This window comes from Miscanthus floridulus, chromosome 3, assembly GCF_019320115.1.
Source record: "Miscanthus floridulus cultivar M001 chromosome 3, ASM1932011v1, whole genome shotgun sequence".
In the NCBI taxonomy this organism is placed as follows: Eukaryota; Viridiplantae; Streptophyta; class Magnoliopsida; order Poales; family Poaceae; genus Miscanthus; species Miscanthus floridulus.
In genome coordinates this window covers 2,657,327-2,680,188 of record NC_089582.1, presented here as the reverse complement: position 1 = coordinate 2,680,188, position 22,862 = coordinate 2,657,327, and the positions used below count along the sequence as shown (strand labels likewise).

Genomic DNA, 22,862 nt, shown 5'->3' with positions numbered 1-22,862 from the left:
TAAGTCAGACTTCTCTACCGTGAACAAATTTATTTTGCTTTTTTTCTAAGCCAAACTTCTCTACCATGAACAAATTTATTTTGTTTTTTTTCTAAGTCAAACTTCTCTACCGCTACAAATAGTTATGCATGCATAGGTTCATGCAGCGGGCGAGGTGATTGATGGCAGCGGGTGACCCTAGTCTGGTCTACCACACCACAGCACGCCATGCATGCACCTGTAACTGGTCGGTGCAGAGGCGGGCCAGACCATGCACCTCGAGGCGACACGCGTGGGACTCCGGAGCACGCGTCGTGCATAGGCGTGGTCGGCTGTCCGTGCTGGATCGGTTCTTGATTATACCCAGAGAAAATCGAGTGCTCACCGCTCGAGAAACACTCGAGTACGGTATAGTTTTATCGAGAAAAAGGTAACAAAAGATGTGGGTATCAGGGTGTGGTATAGATAGACAACAGAGCAAAGCAAAGGGAGCCATGCCTGAACAGAGGTCACTGGCATCCTCATGGTTCAGATAATTCTGAAAAGATGTTGCGATCTCACTTCATACAAAGGTTGGCGCATATTGTGGACAAGAAAAGAAAGGAAAGAAGAACACCTAGGAAAAGTTAGCCTTGGGTAGTAGGGAGTGCTTAGAAAAGCCTGAGTGGATGTCAGGTCCCAAGCACTGTGCCCAGCTCGACCACACTACACACGTCGGGTCACTATCACCGCGTGCCCCGTGGACGCCATCGGTGTCGGGCCCGTTAGCACCTTGTCCTCGCATGGCCACGGCATCATGCCGCACTCGCCGTCCTCGTGCGCTGTGCGCCTCTACTTTTCTCGTCCTCCGGTTGACTTTTGATACTCGCCCTCGTCCCCGTACCGGACCCCCCCCTCCCTTCTTTCTTCTTTTAGGGACAAGCCCGACCGCACGCCTCCCTCATCGAGCGAATTCTCTCTCCTCTCCTTTATCCCCCCCCCTCTGCTCGCTTGAGCAGGAAGCACGCCTTGGCCGGCTGTATCCCCACAGCGTGAACCAGTAGTGTTTCCCATCCATGCCATCTCCACTTTCGGTGCGCTGTGCCCTATCTACGTTCGTCACTATAAGATGCCCTTGGTCCTTCCTCTTCTCCTTCATCCTCATCCATCTCGAATTCGAAGCAGAGCTAAGAGATCTAGTCGTCATTGTGGAACTAGGTTCGTCTGACAGAGGTGATGGTGTAATCTGAGAAGAAATGATCTGGTTTTCAAAGAAGTTCAAGTCTACCGTTAGTTAGTTTGGTCTTAGGGTTAACGATGTTTTACTTCTTAGTCTCCTGTTTCTGGATTTGTTGGTCATACGCTATGTTTTGGATAATCGTTATCTTGTTGTTTCTCTATTGCCCTCGTCTATCCCGACTTCTGGACTGAGCCTTGGTTGTACTAGGTTGCTCTTAACCATGTCACTTTAAATCTCGGTGTAATTTAGTGTTCGACGCCGTGTAGTCTTTCGTGTGATTCCAGATTTACAAAATGTGTTGTAGTTTCGCCTAAGAAGTGGATCCTAATTCACTCTTTTGTAAACCCTCACGTTAAGAGACATACTTGTGTTGTAGTTTTTGCTCTTTCCAACAATAATGCAATCCTAGACAATGTTGTTTTTTGAATCTAAGTATCTTAGTTGCTTGAGCCTAACTCCATCAAATACTTATTTCCACTAACATGTCATTGATTTGCTAGCCTACAATAGGCACCATGTAATAACAACCAACATCTATGTTCGTTTACAACATTGTAATGAAAAAAGTCATGTTACATTTCTTTCCCATATTTACCCGTTTAATGTACCAAATAGACCAACCTTTCGTACCAACACGATGAGGAACATATTAAACATATGAGCCACCTATACCAAGCACATCACCCTTAACGAAGCGCGGGCAGCAGTGGCTAGTAGCTATTAAAGTTTATAGAAAGGGTAAAATGGTCCCGTTCGGCTTACCTTATAATCCGCACCATTCAGCTTATTTTTTTAGCCGGAACAATGTTTTTCTCTCATAACAATTCAGCCAGAACAGTATTTTTCAGTCAATTCAGCTAAGTTTCAGCAAGCCGAACGAGACCAATATAAATAGATACGTAACATTCCGCCCTTGTTTTCTTTTAACGTTTGATAGCTTTTTTCCTCCCATTACAACATACATGCCTTTTTGCTAGGAAATAAAGAGATATCATGCGGAAAAAAGAGAAAAAAAAAACTATGAAACAAAGCTAAAAAAAACCGAGTCCAAAGCTGACACGTAAAACGGAAAAGGGATCCCAACGGCAAAACGACTTGCAGCCTATTCGGTTGGCTGGTTCGTATCGTTGCTGGTTCATAAAGAAGTACCGCTGGCTGGTTTGTGTGAGAGAAAAATACCGTTCCAGCTAGAAATTTACAATCGTTTACGACAAGCTCTAGCCAAATGAACAGGCTGTTGCCCTACAGGGCGTTTACTGCAAATATCATCAGTACACGGAAAATTGTCAAATAGCCCCTTCCCCATCTCCCGTTTTAATCCGTAGACCCGCCCCCCCGACGACGAACACGAGAAGCAGCAGGCCAAGCCAATCCCGTCGGCTTCTCTCAGTCCCTCCCCCAAATCCCCCGCGATCCCCGAAACCCTACCCTCCAGCGCCGCAACCCGACCGCTCCGCCGCCTCCGTCGCGCTCCCGCAATCCAGGTGAGCCCCGACTCGTCCCATCGCGCTGAATTCCGACCCGGAAACGGCCTCCCGGACGGGCGGTGGCCGCGCCGTCGCGGATTTTTCTTTCTTTCTTTCTTTTACCTCGCGTTTTTTTGTTGGGTTCAGGTTTGGATTGGTATTGCTTCGTTTTTTTAATCGTGGTTCTTGATCCAGGGCCGCCCGGCGATGGTTTTGGAGCGGGAGGTTTGAGCTCTTCTGGGGATCGGTTTTGCGAAGCTTTTGATGGGTTCCGACGGAGAAGGCCGCGGCTCGGAGGCCGCGGCGGCGACGAGGCCGCGGAAGCGGCAGCTGGTGATGGAGTCCAGCGACTCCGAGGCCGACGAGTTCTGCATCTCCACGCGGCGGAATGCTAGTGGTGCCGCGTCGGTGGGCAATGCCGGTGCCGGCAGCCAAGGCGGTGGTGATCTGTCGGAGGAGAAACCCGTGACTGCTAGTCCTGAGAAGGTTTCAGGGGTTAAGTCCAGTGATGGAGATGGTTCAGAGAAGAAAACGGGAGTTCAGCTGGAGAGCAGTAGTTCGCAGCCTGCTGCCAAGAGGATCAGAGTTGAGACTGTCCATGGTGGTGGCAGTAGATGTAGTGGAGGTGCATCTAAGGGTGGAACTGGTGGAAAAATGCTGCCCCGGGGGCTCCCGACATGGCGGTTTGAGAGGCCAGAGGTAAGGGGAGGGCGTGTTCTGGATGACAAAGGTGGGGTGGGTATGAAGGCAAGCAGCGCCTCAAAAATGAAGGAGCAAGTATCGAGTTTGGGTGACAAGAGGAGGCAGGTGGAGCTGCAGAAACATGAAAGACGGACGCCATTGAAGACCGATCAGGGCAAAGCCATCATTTCTGGCCAACAGGAGGTTTTAAGGTTGCAAGGGAAAAGGGGTGTTTTAAGGATATTGCCAAAGCATGATAAGGTGGCCAGGGATGCTGGTGATGGTAAGATTCTGTCGAGGCAAACTGAGGTGGATGGGGAGACTGGTAATGTTAGGATTCCAACAAAGAGAGGTGTTTTAAAGCTCCTGCCGAAGAACAATGGTGCGGCGATGGAGAGTAATGATTGCAAGCTTCTGTCCAAGAAGGTTAATAAGGTGGATGAGGAAACTGGGGATGACAAGATGCCAATGAAGAACACCAAGGTGATTGATAAGGAAACCAGTGATGGCAAGACTCTTGCAATTACAACTAAGTTGGATGGAGAGTTTGGTGGCCATAAGGTGCCAATGAAGGACTGTACCGTGGACATGGAAACTGTTGCTGAGAAGTTTCAGCACAGGAACAGCAAGGCAGATGGAGAAACGAAAGAGAGATATAAAGGATATGAAGAGAAAAGTGGTGCCCCTGCAGAATTTCGGAAGCAGGATGCAAATGGTGAGAAGAGAGTTGTGGGAAAGCTACTCTCTCCTGTTGCGCTGAGGAAAAGTGATCCAAGCGTAGTGGGAGTTTCTTTGGGCCAGAAAATGAAACAACAAAATTCAAAGCAACAACTGAAGAACTATTCTCTAAGCTTGAAAGATGATAGCACTAAATCAAGTGAACAGAAGAATCTGAAAAAGCGATTGCTTGAGCATAAAGGGTCGTCAGAGAGTTTATCAAAGAAGGCACAATCGAAAGCTGTTGATCTGCAAGGCACATCTGGCCCTGTGCTCAACAAGCTTAAAATGAAGAAGCCAAGGGGAGGACCCCTTAACACACACAAGCAGGATCTCAGGAACAAGATAAAACGTGTGCTTTTAGATAATGGGTGGAAAATTGACCTAAGGCAGAGGAAAAACAAAGATTATGAAGACTCAGTCTATGTTTCTCCTGCCGGGGTTGGCTATTGGTCAATCACTAAGGCTTATGCAGTTTTCCAAGAACAGTTTCAAAATATGGGCCGCTCATCTAAACTTAATAATACTAAACCAGGTGCTTCAGATGCCATATCGAAGGATGATCTAGCATTGCTAAAAAAGAATATAGTTAAGAGAAGGACTAATAAAGAAATTTGTGGTGCTGAAAAGAAACGTGGGGTTAGCAGAAACAGAAGCAGAAGCTCAAAAGATATCCTTGCTAATAGAGGTTCTAGAAACAAGCATCAAAACAAGGAGGATAGGGTAAAAGATCGGAGATGTGGGCTTCTTGTCCGTGGGAGTACCCATGATACGGAGGATAACATGGATGGCTATATTCCGTATGAATGGAAGCGTACAGTATATTCATGGATGATAGATCTGGGGGTTGTTTCTGAAGACATGCAGGTCAAATACATGAACAACAATAGAACCAGGGAAATGTTGGCAGGTAAAATTACCAGGGAGGGTATTTTCTGTGGGTGCTGTTCCAAGATTCTCACAGTAGCGAAGTTTGAACTTCATGCTGGTTCAAAAGAGAAGAAGCCCTATGCAAACATCTTTCTGGAAGGTGGTAGGGTATCTTTGTTGCAATGTTTACTTGATGCATGGGAGAAGCACACACGATGTGAAAATAAGGGATTTTACAAGATAGATAAGGGCGAGGATGAACATGATGATACTTGTGCTATTTGTGGGGATGGTGGTGATTTGGTGTGCTGTGATCACTGTGCTTCCACTTTTCATTTGGATTGCTTGGGAATTAAGGTAAGCATACAGATATATATGTGCTACAGCACTTCTTTTGTTTGTTTCAAATAAAACTTGATGAGAGCTCTGTTGTGTGTGTGTGTGTGGGGGGGGGGGGGGGGGGGATGCACCCCTAGATTGAGCGAGACTTTTGAGATAGCTGCTAGGATGGTATATTAATTTTAATTTGTTTCATTTTCTTATATATCTAGAATGTCTATTCTGTTTTTGGATGCTTTTATGTTTATTTAATTTATTTATGCCAATTGCCTCTGCAGCTCCCCTCTGGCGATTGGTATTGTCGCAGCTGTTTATGTAGGTTCTGTGGTTTTCCCCAAGAAAAGCCATCATCTTCTCCTGAGCTATTACTTTCTTGTTTGCAATGTTCAAGGAAATGTAAGACTTTCTACTCTGTGCATCCTTCTCTCTCTGTGCATCTGTACATTTCCTTACACAATAATTTTGCACTTCGCAGATCACCAAACTTGTTCATCTGGAACCGGGACAGACTCTGATTGTACCATACCTGGTACCTCTGATTGCTTTTGCAGTCCAGGATGTAGAAAGGTACAGAGTTTTTGCTTCAGTATTTTAGAGTTTATTGGGTAGCATACTATACCATATATTATAATGTTCATCCTGGATGATGATGCTTGATGCTTCTGAGCAGCATGGCTGACCTGAATCATATCCCTCAGGGGTTCTATTAAAGGACATTACCAATAAATCTCCAGCAAATTTGCAGCTGAAGCAACATGTGAAAAGTATTTACCATGTTAATACAATTTACCTTAGCATTCAATTAGCCCATGAAATTTCACATTTCCTTACTGTCATGTACGGGCGGGCCTATACCAGGCGCAGGCGCGCCCGCGATGTCCGCCGCGCGGCTGAGCGTGCGGGATCGGCCCTGAGTGGCTAAGTTTAGGAAGTTAGATTAGCGGTTGCTAATCCCTAAGATTAGGGAGTGCCTTCCAAATTCGGTTAGCCCTTGGCTATTTATAAGCTATTTATACTTGTAATCGGGAGACAAATAAAGCAGTCAAGAAATTATCTTAACCTTCCTCTTCCCTGTTAAGCCTGCGGTAGAGGGGTATAACCTCACCGGAGAAGACGGCCGACGGCTACGAGCTACGTAGCCGCGGTCCGGCCAGCCAAGGGTTTGGCGCCCTTGACAACCTGGTATCACGGTCACGCCGATCCTCGCCTGCCCGCTCCGCTCAATCCTCCACAGCAGCCGCCCACAACGAGAGCCCCCCACGCCCCAATCGGCCGCTGTTTCCGCCGCGCCGCCGCCAGCCATGAGTGAGCCAACCATCGCCGATGTGCTGGAGTCCCTGCAGTCCCTAACCGCCGAGCTGACTGCCATGAAGGTAGACATGGCGGCTCTGAAGGACAAGTCCGCCTCATCGTCAGACAGCGGCGTCGGCCGCCGACCGGAAGATCCGCGCGACCTTGATCGCCCCCCCAGATTCCAAAAATTGGAATTCCCGCGCTACGACGGCAAGTCCGATCCGATGCTCTTCATCAACAAATGTGAATCGTACTTCCGCCAGCAGCGCACCATGGCCGAGGAACGCGTGTGGATGGCCTCTTACCATCTGGAGGACGTCGCGCAGCTCTGGTACGTCCAGCTCCAGGAAGACGAAGGCACGCCGACATGGGGGCACTTCAAGGACCTCCTCAATCTGCGGTTTGGGCCTCCCCTCCGTTCGGCGCCCCTGTTCGAGCTGGCAGAATGCCGGCGGACCGGAACCGTGGAGGAATACTCCAATCGGTTCCAGGCCCTCCTGCCGCGTGCCGGCCGCCTGGACGAGGCGCAGCGGGTCCAACTCTTCACTGGCGGCCTCCTGCCGCCCCTCAGCCACGCCGTCCGCATCCACAATCCGGCGACGCTCGGGGCTGCCATGAGCCTCGCGCGCCAGGTGGAATTGATGGAGGCCGATCGGCCGGCGCCGCCCCCGCCTCGGGCGCCCGCGCGGGGTCTCCTTCCAGCGCCCGCACCCCGGGCCGCCTTGCCACCGCCCCAGCAACCTCTGGCGCTCCCTGCGCCCCCGGGGGCCGCCCAGCAGGGCCGCGGAGAGGGCAACCAGCGCCGCCTCACACCGGAGATGGCGGAACGGCGTCGTCTGGGCCTCTGTTTTAATTGCAACGAGAAATATTCCCGTGGCCACAATCGCTTTTGCAGGCGCATCTTCTTCTTGGAGGGGGTGGAGATCGACGACGGCACGGACGTCGCCGGCGAGACTGAGCCCGAGGCCGAGGCGCCCTGCTTCTCCCTTCAGGCAGTGGCAGGGGTTCCCGTGGCAGGCACTATGCAGATCGCCGTGGTTCTGGGTGCCGCGTCCCTCGTCGCCCTCCTGGACTCCGGCAGCACGCACAACTTCAGCACGCACAACTTCATCTCCGAAGCGGCGGCGAGACGCTCCGGACTGCCCCTCCGCCAACGACCCCGTCTCACCGCCTTGGTCGCCAATGGCGAGCGGGTCACCTGTGCCGGCGTCATCCGCGACGCGCCCCTGCTCATCGACGGCGCGGCGTTTCCGGCCGACCTCTACGTCATGCCGCTGGCCGGGTACGACGTCGTCCTCGGTACCCGGTGGCTCGGCGCGTTGGGCCCCATCGTTTGGGACCTCGGCAACCGGCGCATGACTTTCCAGCATCAGGGACGCCCTGTCTCCTGGACCGGCATCGGCAGCCCTTCAGTGCCGACCTTGGGCGCCACCACAGCGCCGGACTCCCTCCTCGAGGCGCTGCTGCTCTCGTTTGGGGGGCTCTTCGCAGACCCCGTCGGTCTGCCCCCCAAACGCGCGCACGACCACCGCATCACGCTCAAGCCCGATGCCCAGCCGGTGGCCGTCCGCCCCTACCGGTACCCCGCTGCGCACAAAGACGAGTTGGAGCGGCAGTGTGCCGCTATGATCGAGCAGGGGATCGTCCGCCGCAGCGAGTCGCCGTTCTCGTCGCCCGTCCTCCTCGTCAAGAAGCCCGATGGTTCGTGGCGCTTCTGCGTCGACTACCGGGCGCTCAACGCGCTCACCGTCAAGGACGCCTTTCCGATTCCGGTGGTCGACGAGCTCCATGGTGCCAAGTTCTTCACCAAGCTGGACCTCCGGTCCGGGTATCACCAGGTGCGCATGCGCCCGGAGGACGTCCACAAGACGGCGTTCCGCACCCACGACGGCCTGTACGAGTTCTTGGTGATGGCGTTCGGGCTGTGCAACGCCCCGGCGACATTCCAAGCACTGATGAACGACGTCCTCCGCCCGTTCCTGCGCCGCTTCGTCTTGGTATTTTTTGACGATATTTTGATTTACAGCACCACGTGGGCTGATCATCTTCGACATCTCCGGGCCGTGCTGGACGAGCTTCGCCATCATCAGCTGTTCGTCAAGCGCACCAAGTGTTCCTTTGGTGCCTCCTCCGTCTCCTACCTTGGCCATGTCATCTCCGCGGCAGGCGTGGCCATGGACCCGGCCAAGGTGCAGGCCGTCCATGAGTGGCCGGCCCCCCGCTCACCCAGGGCGGTGCGCGGTTTTCTCGGCCTCACCGGGTACTACCGCAAGTTCGTCCACCATTACGGGACGATCGCGGCTCCGCTGACGGCTCTTCTCAAGAAGGAGGGCTTCACCTGGGACGACGCGGCGGCCGCGGCATTCTCAGCACTCAAGGCCGCCGTCACGTCCGCCCCCGTCCTCGCCATGCCCGACTTCGCCAAGCTGTTCACCGTCGAGTGCGACGCGTCGACGTTCGGCTTCGGCGCGGTCCTGGTCCAGGAGGGCCACCCGGTGGCTTTCTTCAGCCGGCCTGTGGCGCCTCGCCACCGCTCGCTGGCCGCCTACGAGCGCGAACTTATCGGTCTCGTTCAGGCCGTGCGGCACTGGCGCCCGTACCTGTGGGGGCGGCGCTTCATCGTCAAGACCGACCACTACAGCCTCAAATACCTCCTCGACCAGCGCCTCGCCACGATCCCTCAGCACCACTGGGTCGGCAAACTTCTGGGCTTCGACTTCTCGGTGGAGTACCGGTCGGGCGCCACCAACGTCGTCGCCGACGCCCTCTCTCGCCGTGATAATGACGAAGGCGAGGTGCTGGCCATTTCGGCGCCCCGCTTCGACTTCATTGAGCGCCTACGCCACGCTCAGGCCACTGACCCCGCCCTGGTCGCCATCCACGAGGACGTTCGAGCGGCCACCCGCGCGGCTCCCTGGACGCTGGTGGACGGCATGGTCGCCTTCGACGGCCGCCTGTACATCCCCCCGGCGTCACCCCTACTTCAGGAGATCGTGGCCGCGGTCCACAACGACGGCCATGAGGGCATGCACCGCACCCTCCACCGGCTCCGGTGGGATTTTCATTTTCCCAACATGCGTCGTTTGGTGCAGGACTTCGTGAAGGCGTGCGCCACCTGCCAGCAGTACAAGTCCGATCACCTCCGACCGGCCGGTCTACTTCAACCTTTGCCGGTACCGTCGGCGGTGTGGGCGGACATCGGCATCGATTTCATTGAGGCGCTGCCCAAGGTGCAGGGCAAGACGGTCATCCTCTCCGTCGTGGACCGTTTCAGCAAGTATTGCCACTTCGTTCCGCTCGCGCACCCCTACACCGCGGAGGCCGTCGCCCAAGCTTTCTTCGCCGACATCGTTCGCCTCCATGGCGTACCGCGGTCCATCGTCTCGGACCGCGATCCGGTGTTCACTTCGGCGTTTTGGCAGGAGCTTATGCGGCTCACTGGGACGAAGCTGTACATGTCGTCTGCCTTTCACCCGCAGACGGAGGGCCAGACTGAGGCCGCCAATCGGGTCATCGTCATGTACCTGCGCTGCTTCACCGGAGACCGCCCCCGACAGTGGCTCCGCTGGCTGCCATGGGCGGAGTACACCTACAACACCGCCTACCAGTCATCTCTCCGCGACACGCCGTTTCGGGTGGTTTATGGCCGGGACCCACCGACCATCCGTTCTTATGAGCCCGGCGAGACTCGGGTCGCTGCGGTGGCTCAGGAGATGGAGGAGCGCTCTGCCTTCCTCGACGACGTCCGGTACCGCCTGGAACAGGCGCAGGCGGCCCAGAAACGCGTCTATGACCAGCACCACAGGCCGGTCTCCTTCCAGGTCGGTGACTGGGCTCTTCTTCGCCTTCGGCAGCGGGCAGCAACGTCCCTCCCACGCTCAGCTACGGGGAAGCTGAAGCCGCGGTACGTCGGGCCATACCAGGTCACAGAGCTCATCAATGAGGTGGCTGTGCGGCTCCAGCTGCCTTCCGGTGCCCGCCTCCACGATGTGTTCCACGTCGGCGTCCTCAAGAAGTTCGTCGGCGCCCCGCCGGCCGCCCCACCGCTGCTACCACCACTCCTGCACGGCACGGTGGTACCTGCCCCGGCCAAGGTGATCCGAGCAAGGCTGGCCCGGGACGTGCGCCAGGTGCTTGTGGAATGGCAGGGCGAGCCACCGGAGTCAGCTACATGGGAGGACCTGGAGGACTTCCGCGCCCGTTTCCCTTCCTTTCAGCTCGAGGACGAGCTGGATTTCGAGGCGGAGAGAGATGTCATGTACGGGCGGGCCTATACCAGGCGCAGGCGCGCCCGCGATGTCCGCCGCGCGGCTGAGCGTGCGGGATCGGCCCTGAGTGGCTAAGTTTAGGAAGTTAGATTAGCGGTTGCTAATCCCTAAGATTAGGGAGTGCCTTCCAAATTCGGTTAGCCCTTGGCTATTTATAAGCTATTTATACTTGTAATCGGGAGACAAATAAAGCAGTCAAGAAATTATCTTAACCTTCCTCTTCCCTGTTAAGCCTGCGGTAGAGGGGTATAACCTCACCGGAGAAGACGGCCGACGGCTACGAGCTACGTAGCCGCGGTCCGGCCAGCCAAGGGTTTGGCGCCCTTGACACTTACACATCTCAGTTAATCATGGTCAACTGTCTTTAGAAATGTATTGTATCTTCTGTTTTTTTACCTTGTCCAACACCGGTTGAGATGGTTTGGACATGTCCAACGGAGACCTCCAGAGGCACCGGTGCGTAGTAGAATCCTAAGCCAGGATAGTAACGTGAAGAGAGGCAGAGGAAGACCGAAGTTGACTTGGGTAGAGGCAATAAAAGGAGACTTGAAAGGATGGAATATACCCAAAGACTTAGTCTTAGATAGTGTTAGACTGCTATATTATGGGCTGTAGCTTGGGCTATTAGCATTATTGTATGGGCTGTTACGCCCTGGGCTTGGGGCTGAGTGCGCCTGTAGGCGCCCCTTGGGGTTTTATGGTAGATGATCTTGGTTTAGGCAAGGATCACCGTTGATTGGGTGTTTCTATAAACCCTTGACAATCCTTGCCTATATATATTGTACTCATTTGGTACCTCCATAATCAATCTACCAAGTTTTCCCGAGCCATCTCTTCTTTTAGATAGGAGTGCTTGGAAAACAGCTATTCACGTGCCTGAACCTTGATTGCTTCTGCTGGGTTTCAACTCTAGCCTACCCCAACTTGTTTGGGACTTAAAGGCTTTGTTGTTGTTGTTGTATATGTATGTTCTTTTTATAAACATGGACACTAAGGCTGTTCTATTCGTTGAAATAACACAGATTTATAAACGACTAAACAAGCTTCTTGGGATAAAGAATCATATGGAGGCTGGATTTTCGTGGAGTCTGGCTCGCTGTTTTCCTAATGATCAGGCCGTGCCCCCAAAAAATAAAGAAAAAATGGCACAATGCAACTCCAAGATAGCCCTCGCTTTCACAGTTCTGGATGAGTGCTTTCAGCCACACATTGACGAGAGAAGTGGAATTAATATGATTCACAATGTTGCATATAATTGTAGGTACGTATGCCTTCGTGCTCTTGATTCATTGTGGTTACACCTCCATAAAAGATCAAGATGAATGATTTTCCTGAACTAGCTGCAATTGCAATGGACCAACAACTCTTTGGATCTAGGAACTTTGTTTCCTTACCCTTCACTTTTCTTTTGAGTCTGCAAGAGCATGTCTAGGAATTTGGAAGTACCTAGGGAGCTAGCTGTAACATTTCTAGAGCTGTCATTTCTGTCTTTGTATTCTTTGGACTCTACTTGATTGTTCATCACACAAATTTTCTTGAATTATTTTTCAAAATCTCAATATAATCACTTACTGAAATTCTATTAAACAATATTGCAGTTCTGATTTCAGTCGTTTAGACTTCAGTGGTTTCTATGCATTTATCCTGGAACGGGGTGATGAAGTAATATCTGCGGCATCTGTAAGGTACATTTGTATGTTCATATGTTGTTATATTTTGTTATACTAATTTCAGATTCACTCCTTGGTTGCTATTAGAGATATAAATAGATATGTATAGCCTGACCTGTATTGTACTTCATATTACTTGTACTCCAAGCCTTCTCGGCTATATATATGAAAGGCCACCCCCCTTATTGGGTGTGCGGTGCATTATCTCTCTACATGGTATCATAGACCGGGCAAATTAGGGTTTCCTCTCTTCCGCTGCCCTAGCCCTACCTCTCCCGGCGCCGCCCCCCCCCCCCTACCACCTCGGTGCCCCCCCCCCCCTCGTTATGGCCACCAATGGATCCTCCTCGACCGCGACCTCCGGGATGTCTGGATCACCATCCATGCCGGCCATGACAGACGCCCCTACTCCTGTGATCTCCTACGCGACCATCAACGTGCGCCAGCACGTGCCGATCACCCTTGATCTCAAGCTGCCGAACTACACCAAGTGGTCTGCCTTCTTCACCGCTATGTGCGGCAAGTTCGGCCTACTTGGCCACATCGACGGCTCCATCCCGGCACGTCCTACTGATCGCACATGGTCCCAGCCAGATGCTTGCGTCCGGAGTTGGATGTATGGCTGCATCGACGACAGCGTCCTCGACCTCGCCATGGAACCTGAGCAGACTGCCCGTGATCTCTTTGTTGCCATTACCAATCTGTTTCAGGCAAACCAGGAGACACGCGCCGTCGTCCTAGGTCAAGAGTTCCACTCTATGACCCAGGGTGATTTGTCCATCGACGCCTACGCCCAGCGCATGAAGCACACGGCCGACGCTCTCCGCGACGTTGGCCACACCGTCTTCGAGCCCCAGCTGGTCCTCAACCTTCTTCGCGGCCTCAATCCGCGCTTCGCCAACACGGCGGACATCATCGCCAATGCGGCGGTTCTTCCGTCGTTCATCTCCGCCCACAACACCCTTCGGCTCAAGGAGCTCCGCCTCGCCAACGACGCCAAGGTCTCCTCCGACACCGCCCGTACTGCCGTCGCCCCGTCCACGACTTCAGCGACTACGGCCTGCACCTCCCTTTCCTGCTGCTCCACGCCCTCCGGCACCAACCCCAACGGCGGCGGCTATGGTGCGCGTGGAGGCGGCGGCAAGGGCAAGGGCAAGGGCAAGGGCGGCTACGGTGCGCGTGGAGGCAACAACGGCGGTGGCAGCCGCCACCAGCAGCCACCCGCGGCGTCCCCGGGCCTCCTGGGCGGGCGTCCCGGCCCCGGCGTCCAGCCGACTGGTCCTTGGGTCTGCATGAACCCGTGGGCTGGTCCTTCTCCGTGGGCTCCTCAGCCGCAATGGCGTCCTCCAATGGCACCTCTGCCGTAGGCCCACACGTCCTTCGCACCGCCTTCTACGTCCGGTGGCTGGGATCAGGGCGCTCTCATTGCCTCCCTCAACCAGATGGCACTGCAGGGAGGCGCTAGCCCCTGGGTCCTCGATACAGGAGCTACATCTCATATGTCCCCCCACGACGGTATACTTCTTTCCCATCTACCTCATTCGCCGTCCTTCATCACAGTCGGCAATGGGTCCTCCATTCCAATTTCTAGTCTGTGCCCCAGGCACAGGTCACGCCTCCACCGGCGCCTCAGCCGGCTCACGCACCTGAGCCGGTCCCTGCTGCTACATTGCGCCGTGTGACACGGCAACAGACTGGAATGCTCCCGCCTCCGCCGGAACGCCTGACTTACTCCGCCACGCATGCCTCACCGCTTCCTGCCAATTATCACAGTGCCCTTGTTGATCCAAATTGGCGGGCTGCAATGGTGGATGAATACAAGGCACTTGTTGACAATGGCACTTGGCGACTCGTACCACGGCCTCCTCGTGCCAACATTGTTTCCGGCAAGTGGATCTTCAAGCATAAGTATCACTCTGATGGCTCTCTTGCTCGTCACAAAGCTCGGTGGGTTGTTCGAGGATTTTCTCAGCAGTATGGCATCGACTACGAAGAGACTTTCAGTCCAGTTGTTAAGCCAGCAACGATTCGGGTTGTTCTCAGCATTGCTGCGTCTCGTGCCTGGCCAATTCATCAGTTGGATGTCAAGAACGCCTTTCTTCATGGTCATCTGAATGAGATTGTTTACTGCCAGCAGCCACCTGAATTCGTCGACCCGGCTGCACCTGACCATGTCTGCTTGTTACAGAAGTCTTTGTATGGGCTCAAGCAGGCACCCCGGGCATGGCACCAGCGATTCGCTACCTTCATTCAGACCTTGGGCTTCGTCGCTTCAGTGTCAGATACTTCTCTTTTTGTGTTCAAGGAGGGCACCAGTGTTGCTTACCTGTTGCTTTACGTCGACGACATTGTCCTCACAGCATCCTCGCCTGCTCTTCTTCGACATATTACTGAGCGCCTTAGCTCAGAGTTCGCCATGACTGATCTTGGGGACCTTCATCATTTCCTCGGGATTTCTGTCACTCGTTCTGCTGACGGCCTTTTCCTGTCACAGCGGTAGTATGCAGTTGATCTTCTCCAGCGGGCTGGTATGATTGAGTGTCACTCTACAGCCACCCCAGTCGATGCACGCGCCAAACTGTCAGCCACTGATGGCTCACCAGTTGCCGATCCGACACAATACCGGAGTCTCGCCGGCGGTTTACAGTACCTCACATTGACTCGTCCCGACATTGCCTATGCAGTTCAGCAGGTCTGTCTCTTTATGCATTCTCCGCGTGAACCTCATCTGGCGCTGCTCAAGCGGATTTTGCGATACATCAAGGGTACATTGTCTACCGGTCTTCACCTCGGTACCGGGTCTCTTGACACTCTCACAGCATACTCGGATGCTGATTGGGCTGGCTGTCCGGATTCTCGGCGGTCTACGTCTGGATACTGTGTCTTTCTTGGTGACAATCTGGTGTCTTGGTCCTCCAAACGGCAGACTACAGTTTCTCGTTCCAGCGCGGAAGCTGAATACCGTGTTGTCGCCCATGCTGTTGCTGAGACTTGTTGGCTTCGTCAGCTACTTCAGGAGCTTCACACTTCTCTTACTTCGGCGACGATTGTATACTGTGACAATGTCAGTGCAGTCTACATGACGGGTAATCCTGTTCATCATCGCCGCACGAAGCATATAGAGATTGACATTCATTTTGTTCGCGACAAGGTTGCTCTAGGACAGGTTCGGGTCCTCCATGTCCCTTCATCCCATCAGTTCGCGGACATTATGACCAAAGGCTTGCCTGTACAGTTGTTTACTGATTTTAGGTCCAGTCTTTGCGTCCGACATCCTCCCGCTGCGACTGTGGGCGGGTATTAGAGATATAAATAGATATGTATTGACTTGTATTGTACTTCATATTACTTGTACTCCAAGCCTTCTCGGCTATATATATGAAAGGCCACCCCCCCTTATTGGGTGTGCGGTGCATTATCTCTCTACAGTTGCAAGGAATTTCAGTGTTTGTTGGAAACTACTTGCTTCCTTGTTATGGACAAGGGCTAAGTGGGCAATGAAACAAATACTGTAACAGGGTTTGACACGAGTTTCTATAAAACCTTGCAAGTCCTTTGGTACTGTGAGCGCGTGGGCCCCTGGGCCGGCTCCACTTGCCATAACATGTAGATATGTGAATTATAGATGCAAATGTAGAATATAGTGTCTTTTTTTATCGGAAGGCAAAAGTTACGCGCATCCCAAGCCCCGAACCTGGCTAAATTGTTTTCCCTAATACTATTAAGCTTCTGCGTCAAAATGTCAGCCATCCCCATCTCCTGTTCTGATTATTCAAATCAAATTTTGCATGCAACATGTGTATACTGAAAATATGTGCTGAGGGTGCACTTTAGATGATACTTTGAGTCTCGCATGTTTACCATTTCACCATCAAGGTGTCCTGAAAGTAATTTGTATATACGTATAAGCATTAATCAACTGTTGTTTTTTGAAAACTTGAACTTTGTCATGATATTTGTTCCTTATTCATACCCCAAACAACTTCTACGTGTGACGTATAATGTGAAACATACAAACTTGCCCCTCTTTTCTTGTTCTTGTTGTGAATTTATGAATTCTAACTTAGTTTCATTTCTAAAATGCTTCACTTTTTCCCTGCATGAATCAGGATTCATGGAACTGATTTAGCGGAAATGCCATTCATAGGCACAAGAGGCATGTATAGGCACCAAGGGATGTTGCGTCGACTACTGAATGGAATTGAATCGGTAATTTACTTTCCCTTCCCAGCTGTGCATTCGTGAGTACTAGAGCTTGCAGTCACTTGCTGTCAACTGTCATTTCTCCTTGTTCATACTTCACATGTCTTGCTTCTTGTGTCCTTTAAAGATATTTCTGCCTTGTTCTGTTCCAGACTACCAGTTTACCTTCACATAGGCTGGTGATGTTAACATGGTTAATACAACTGTATAATTAGTCCTAGTTGGCAGAATTGTCTTACTCATGTGCTGGTATCAACATGTCTCTTAGTCTTTCTTCAAAAGATTTGAGATTGTTAGATTTATCATCTCTACCCTAGTATGATTGCAGAATTGACTGGCATATTTTGAACCTGGTTTTGTGCTATAACACAGCGTATTGCAATGTACATATGTAGATATGTATTCTGATTTGTCAAATGGTATCCATTCTATTGTATGCTTTGTGAGGCTAAGGAGATTTTGTATATAGCCTGCGGCAGTTTTCTACTTTCATTTTTTTTACTTGTTGATGTTCAGATTCAGAAGAGCAGAGCACGAACCTACTTGTAATCAGATCAATTTTTTTGTTTGTGTGTACACCCATGTTTGCATTCCTGTTTTCAGAACTTCTGACATGTTTTTGCCTTTTTGGGGTTAATTTATTATTTTGTAGGCCCTTTGTTCCCTCAATGTTCAGAAACTAGTAGTATCTGCTGTGACTGAAATGGAGAATACTTGGACAACTGTTTTTGGTTTTAAGCCTGTTCAACCTTCCAAGAAACAAAGAATCAAGTCGTTAAATCTCTTGATTATGAATGGGACTGGTCTACTAGAGAAGAGGTTGCTGCCAACACAAACAGTTGATGGACAGGTCACTACCAAGACAGGTCTAAATACTAAACTGTTCCAAGAAAAGTTTTCTCTTTGTTCAGATATTGTGATGCTGTAGCTTTTTTTCTTCCTTCTTTTTGATCTGGTAATGCCGTAGTCCCATATCTGAGCAATTCTTATTTGTTATTGCAGCTAATGCTGTTGGATCTGATAAGATGGATGCTAAAATGCTCAGTGAAGCAAGTGGATCTGTGACACCCGTTCATGTTTCTAGTGAACTTGATGCCTCTGACAATCTTGAAATTAAGCATCATGAGAGTCCTCATCCTTTAGGAAACTCTGCAGACTTGACATTGGACCAGTCTCCTGCTGCAGAAGAAAATGAAGCTAAAATAACTATAGAAAGGACATCCCCGGTATCCATAGGTGATGGTAAGACAGTTAAGTTGCATACACTTCCAGGAGCTAATTGTGGAGTCAACATGCAGTGCATGGCTGAAGCAGAAAACATTCAAGAAGAGAAATACAAAGAAACCAATGGGAGATCGATTGCTGAAAATACTATCTCAGAACAGAAGTGTGAAGATAAATCTAATTCCAGTCATTCAAATTCACTTGCTACTCCGGTGACTGTGGATCAATGTTCTTGTTTATCTAATGAGATTGGGAAAGGTGAAAACCGTTTATCTAGTGAACTTTCTGTTGGAGCTGCTCCCATAACAGGCAAAACTGAATCTAATTTGACATCTGCCTATTGTGCTAATCAAGAGGATGAGAAAGCTTACGCAGCTCCTGTGGACACTAAAATACCTTTAGTCATTATGGATGAAAAGCCTGATAAGCATGAGTTTAAAACTATGGTTGTAGGGTATAGTCAAATCTCAATGGAAGCTAAAAGCTTGGAAGATAGAACTACTATTGTAAATGGAACCTCAATGGATGCCTATAGAGATAAAGGTACTAATGAAGATCACAGTGCTTCTGCAGTTGACAGTGGAGTATCTGTGAAGTTATATGTTCAGCAAGTGGAGATTATTGAGGACAGAACTGGCTCACTTTTACCAGATTTGAAACACTCTTCTAGTTGTGAAGATATGTTGGTGACCTTGACTGAGTCAAAGTCACTTAAAAAGGATATGGTTGAAATGGATGATGCAACTATTAAGGTAGGAATGACTGGTGAGAGTTTCAATGAAGCAGGAATAACAGCTCCCGTGCTCAACATTTCAGATGTTGGTGAAAATGTGGTTAAGCCTACTCAAACTTGTGGGGAGGGTCAACTTCATGGAGAGGATGTCATATACAGTAATAACAGCATGGAAGATGACCTAGCTTCTAGAGAACCTGTTAATGCATGACCATTCTATTTTCTACTATAAAAGGTATTGTTCTAGAGATTACAAAATATTTTATCATTCAGCTTATAAGTTTAAGAAAAATGTTCCTTACATTTGCACTTTCCATCATCACTGAGAAACTGAGAATACTTTCGGGTACGTGTTTTGTGGTACTTATGGATGCATATATGGTAGCTGTAGACAGGTATTATTAGTACATACCAACTTGTTGTATCGTTAATGACTTGAGTTCATATATTGGTCACCAGTAGATTTACCCTAGATGTTTAAGTTGTGGCAGCAACTTGTGAAGGCATGCCTCTGATGTAGTTATATAACTCTGTGTCTCTGTCTATGAATTGCTGTAGTTATAGTTAAGTTTTGTCTGAAATCAGGCACGAGTCATGAAAATATCAGTTCACAGTTATGATCAAGCATCTGTAGAAATCGCCAAACCGGACAATCCTTATCAGAGCTTCTAAATCTCAGTTTTATTTTGGAAAAAAAAACTGGAAAAAGTTTCAGGCAATATTTTGAGCAGATGCATGTGCTTGATTTGAGCAAATTTTCACATGAATTCATAGGCGCCAGGGCCATACACAGATATGCATCTTTTCTAGTTGCTTTTGATTCTAGGAGTTCTTTAACCAGTGTAGTAAATTTTTTTCTAGAATACACAGGAGGGCTGCGTATCATTGCATTAAGATAGGGAAAAGGAAGGCTCAAATAGCCAATACAAAACTCACACCACACCACACACACCTTGGGATTTTTTACTGTTACACGCGCCTGTTCAAAACGACCAGTGTAGTAAATCAACTCCCTCGTTTGATAGGAACTGTTTTGGTGGACATCAAGGATAGTTGGTAGTGGGTACTCATTGGTAACATTTATGGATAACAGTGCTGCCTGGATGGTCTAAAGGAGAGATTGTTGGGCTGGGGACTGGCGTGGATGAATTTTTGTTGGTAAGAAAATTCTTCATCACAAATATGCTTGGTCATGTTATGAATCTTATGTATGCTTTTGAAGACATGCAAATCATTAATCGCATGTAGCATGCACACATTGCAAATATCAGCATCTGTTATAAGTTGTGGTTCAGATGTCCATCTATGACTATGAGCTTGATCCATCTTTTTAAAACCAAAGAAATAATGTGTGAACAAAGTTTGTAACAACTTCTGCCTCTCATTTGCATTGAGTCAGAAACTTGTTGGAACTGCTCCCTGTTGACACTTGTGATCTCCTTAGGCATTACAAGTCCACTTTACTAATGCTTATTCTAGTTTTCATTCGTCCTTCTCATGGTCAAGAACATCTGAAGCTCTGGGAAGTAGCGTGACTTGTCCATCCTGGTCCTTTCTTTAGATCACTCTGTGCTAGCTGATGAGCAACTGTTAAATAACCATTGCTAATTGTTACTTTAGATGGGAAACAAAATTAGGTTGATGCCGCTGTCTGTTTAAATTTCTTAAATCATGTCAAATCCTTTGGCATTCAATTGCTTGTTCCTCACAATCTTTTAACTAAAAGGTCTTGTTTTTTATTTGTATTGACAGTGTGCGAGACACTGCTTGGAGCTGGGATGGTCCGTGAGAAGCATGGCACAGTTGGTTCTTAAGCTTTCCTGACTTTTGGTTCTTCTATACTGAGGCTGTAGATCATGAAACTTTCCTGACTTGTTCTTCTTCTATACGACCCACAATCTGGGTCAACATTTTGTTGTAGATATACATGTGTGGAAGTTTTCTGTTGTCCTCCTGGTTGACCCAAACTCCGTGTTAAGAATTGGTACCCATGGTATGCATGTGTAATTTTGTTCCATGTACAGAAATTAGAGAAGAAAAGAAAAGCCATGTGTTAGCGGTTATAAGTTGTCGCTTGTTTGTCTGTGTAGCACTGTGAAATTCCTTTCGTGATTGCAGGGCTGCAACCACGATTGTTCTGCTGCTATACATGTAACGATAGTTCCCAGTGGGCGGTTAGTGGTTACTAGTAGCACTTACCAACCTGTCTGTTTTCTGTTTGATGGAAATGGAAGTGCAAAATCGCCTCTACATGTTTGCAGCGTGATTCGTGTGACAGACACTGCAGAGGATCAGCCGATGGGTGATGGATGTAACCGAAGGAATGATGGATGTAGCTGTAAATGTTTCAATCTGAATGGAGTTGATGGGCCCTTGTTGCCACATTTTGACTTTTCGAGCAGTCTGATCCTGCAATGTACCCATTTTATCTCTTAGGTTACTCTATTGGTTATAACTTATAACATACAGTTATTATTAGATGTCATGCTAGGCCCTGTTCGTTTCGCTGAAATTTGGCTTATGCTGATTTGTTGTGAGAGCAAAACAGTGTTTGTTCGCAAAAAAGGAATGCTGATCTGTTTGGATTCGAACTGTTTGGATTCTAGGGCTTTGTAGTTTTGGCACGAAATGCAACAATTTAGCATCCATTTTAAAAGTTTGGACCCACGTTCATAGACGCAACATACAAAATAATTAATTACTATGACATCATTGTATATAGTAACATGATATCATGCATTGTAGATGTTTTTTCCCTAATAATTCAATACTCTTCTTGGGCGGACCTGGTGCAAGCGGTAGAGTCTTACCGCCTGTGACCGGAAGGTCCCGGGTTCGAGTCGCGGTCTCCTCGCATTGCACAGGCGAAGGTAAGGCTTGCCACTAACATCCTTTTCCAGACCCCGCACAGAGCAGGAGCTCTCTGTACTGGGTACGTCATTTAATTCAATACTCTTCTTATGATGTGTTAGCATTGGATATTGGAGCATGATACCATGGATTGGGATTAGCCTTATATAAAACAAAGCCCTACTACAAAGTTTTATCTTGCACCGCAACATTTCATGCTATCATTTTTGTTCTGGCCATCCAATGTTAAGCAGCCACCTCAAATCTTAGAGGTTTCGTAGGAATTGTGCAGGAATTTCACATGAATCAGTTCAATTTCACATGAAAAACACAGAACAGGAAATATTTTCCGTGTTCCAAATAGGCCCTTATTTCGAGGCAACAGAACAGGTCCTACAGGCATCAAGCTGGAAAGTGCTGTCATGAGTATGATGCAGCGCTTCTCTATTTCCCATGTCTTGTATCAGCTCCGTAGATCCCTACCAGCGAACCCCATGTCTGTTTGGGTGGAGACGTTCCAAGCTCATGTAGCCCACTAAAATTCAGCACGGGGGCAATGGTTTTTGTTTGCCTTATTTCTGGACGGCCAGCGTTCTTGGAGACGCCGCGGAAATTGGCCTCCTCCAATCGGGTTCTTCAAATTCATGCTGCGTTAATTTATTTCTTTTTATTACTTGATGGATTAACATCTTGTGTGCTCTAATTTTCTTTGCAGAAAATTTCCCACCACCCACGATACAGAGATATAGCAAATTACTTGCATTCACATCTCCAACTACTATAAAATCTGAAATCTCAAATGTACGAAATTATTCTACTCCCCATCAAACTCTTTAATGTTTATGCTTCTAATTTTTTTCCCAAATCCCGTGACAACATGGGGGGATTTACCCTTTTTTTAATAATTAACAATCCCAACAATAAGCAAGGGGCGAGGGTAGAGTCTTACCGCCTGTGACCGGAAGGTCCCGGATTCGAGTCGTGGTCTCCTCGCATTGCACAGCGCGAGGGTAAGACTTGCCGCTGGCACCCTTCCTCAGACCCCGCACAGAGCGGGAGCTCTCTGCACTGGGTACGCCCAATTAACAATCCCAACAATAAGCATAATACAAATAGTGTTACTTTTTTAAATTTTTGTATCTTCTATTAAGAACAGTTACGGGAAATGAACTCATTCAATTTTTTATTCTTAATATTCTGAAACTAATTTAAATTCAATCTTCAAATCATTCTCAAGAAAAAGTTAAACTTCAAATCAAATCAAGCAAAAAGGAAAACGCAGACGGCGTAGCCAGATACAAGAAAATCCGTCTAAAAAAAAGCCAGATACAAGAAAATGATGGGCTAGAT

The 22,862-nt window shown here is 49.2% G+C and overlaps 1 protein-coding gene across 3 annotated transcripts; it reads left to right on the top strand.

Annotated features, from left to right (window-relative positions):
- Nucleotides 1-2,545: 2,545 nt before the first annotated feature.
- LOC136541254 (uncharacterized) lies at nt 2,546-20,948 on the top strand. Of its 3 annotated transcripts, none has more exons than XR_010780315.1 (11): nt 2,546-2,682; nt 2,860-5,289; nt 5,550-5,667; nt 5,747-5,838; nt 11,855-12,093; nt 12,431-12,517; nt 16,612-16,711; nt 17,358-17,571; nt 17,708-18,897; nt 19,688-19,820; nt 20,415-20,948. XR_010780315.1 is itself a non-coding variant. In XM_066533056.1 (10 exons), exons 2-9 carry the CDS (start codon nt 2,929-2,931, stop codon nt 18,871-18,873), a joined length of 4,377 nt encoding a protein of 1,458 aa, XP_066389153.1. In that variant the 5' UTR covers nt 2,546-2,682; nt 2,860-2,928; the 3' UTR covers nt 18,874-18,897; nt 20,415-20,948. The 3 variants fall into 3 exon arrangements, 1 of the variants encoding a protein (XP_066389153.1); XR_010780314.1 differs by having other exon boundaries at nt 19,756-19,820; nt 20,415-20,947; XM_066533056.1 differs by lacking the exon at nt 19,688-19,820.
- The last annotated feature ends 1,914 nt before the right edge of the window (nt 20,949-22,862 follow it).

Coding starts and splice junctions, on each gene's coding strand:
- LOC136541254 (XM_066533056.1), top strand. CDS start 2,929: ATGGGTTCCGACGGAGAAGGCCGCGGCTCGGAGGCCGCGGCGGCGACG. Junction 12,094..12,430: donor AATGTTGCATATAATTGTAG/GTACGTATGCCT, acceptor ACAATATTGCAG/TTCTGATTTCAGTCGTTTAG. Junction 16,712..17,357: donor TACTGAATGGAATTGAATCG/GTAATTTACTTT, acceptor ATTATTTTGTAG/GCCCTTTGTTCCCTCAATGT.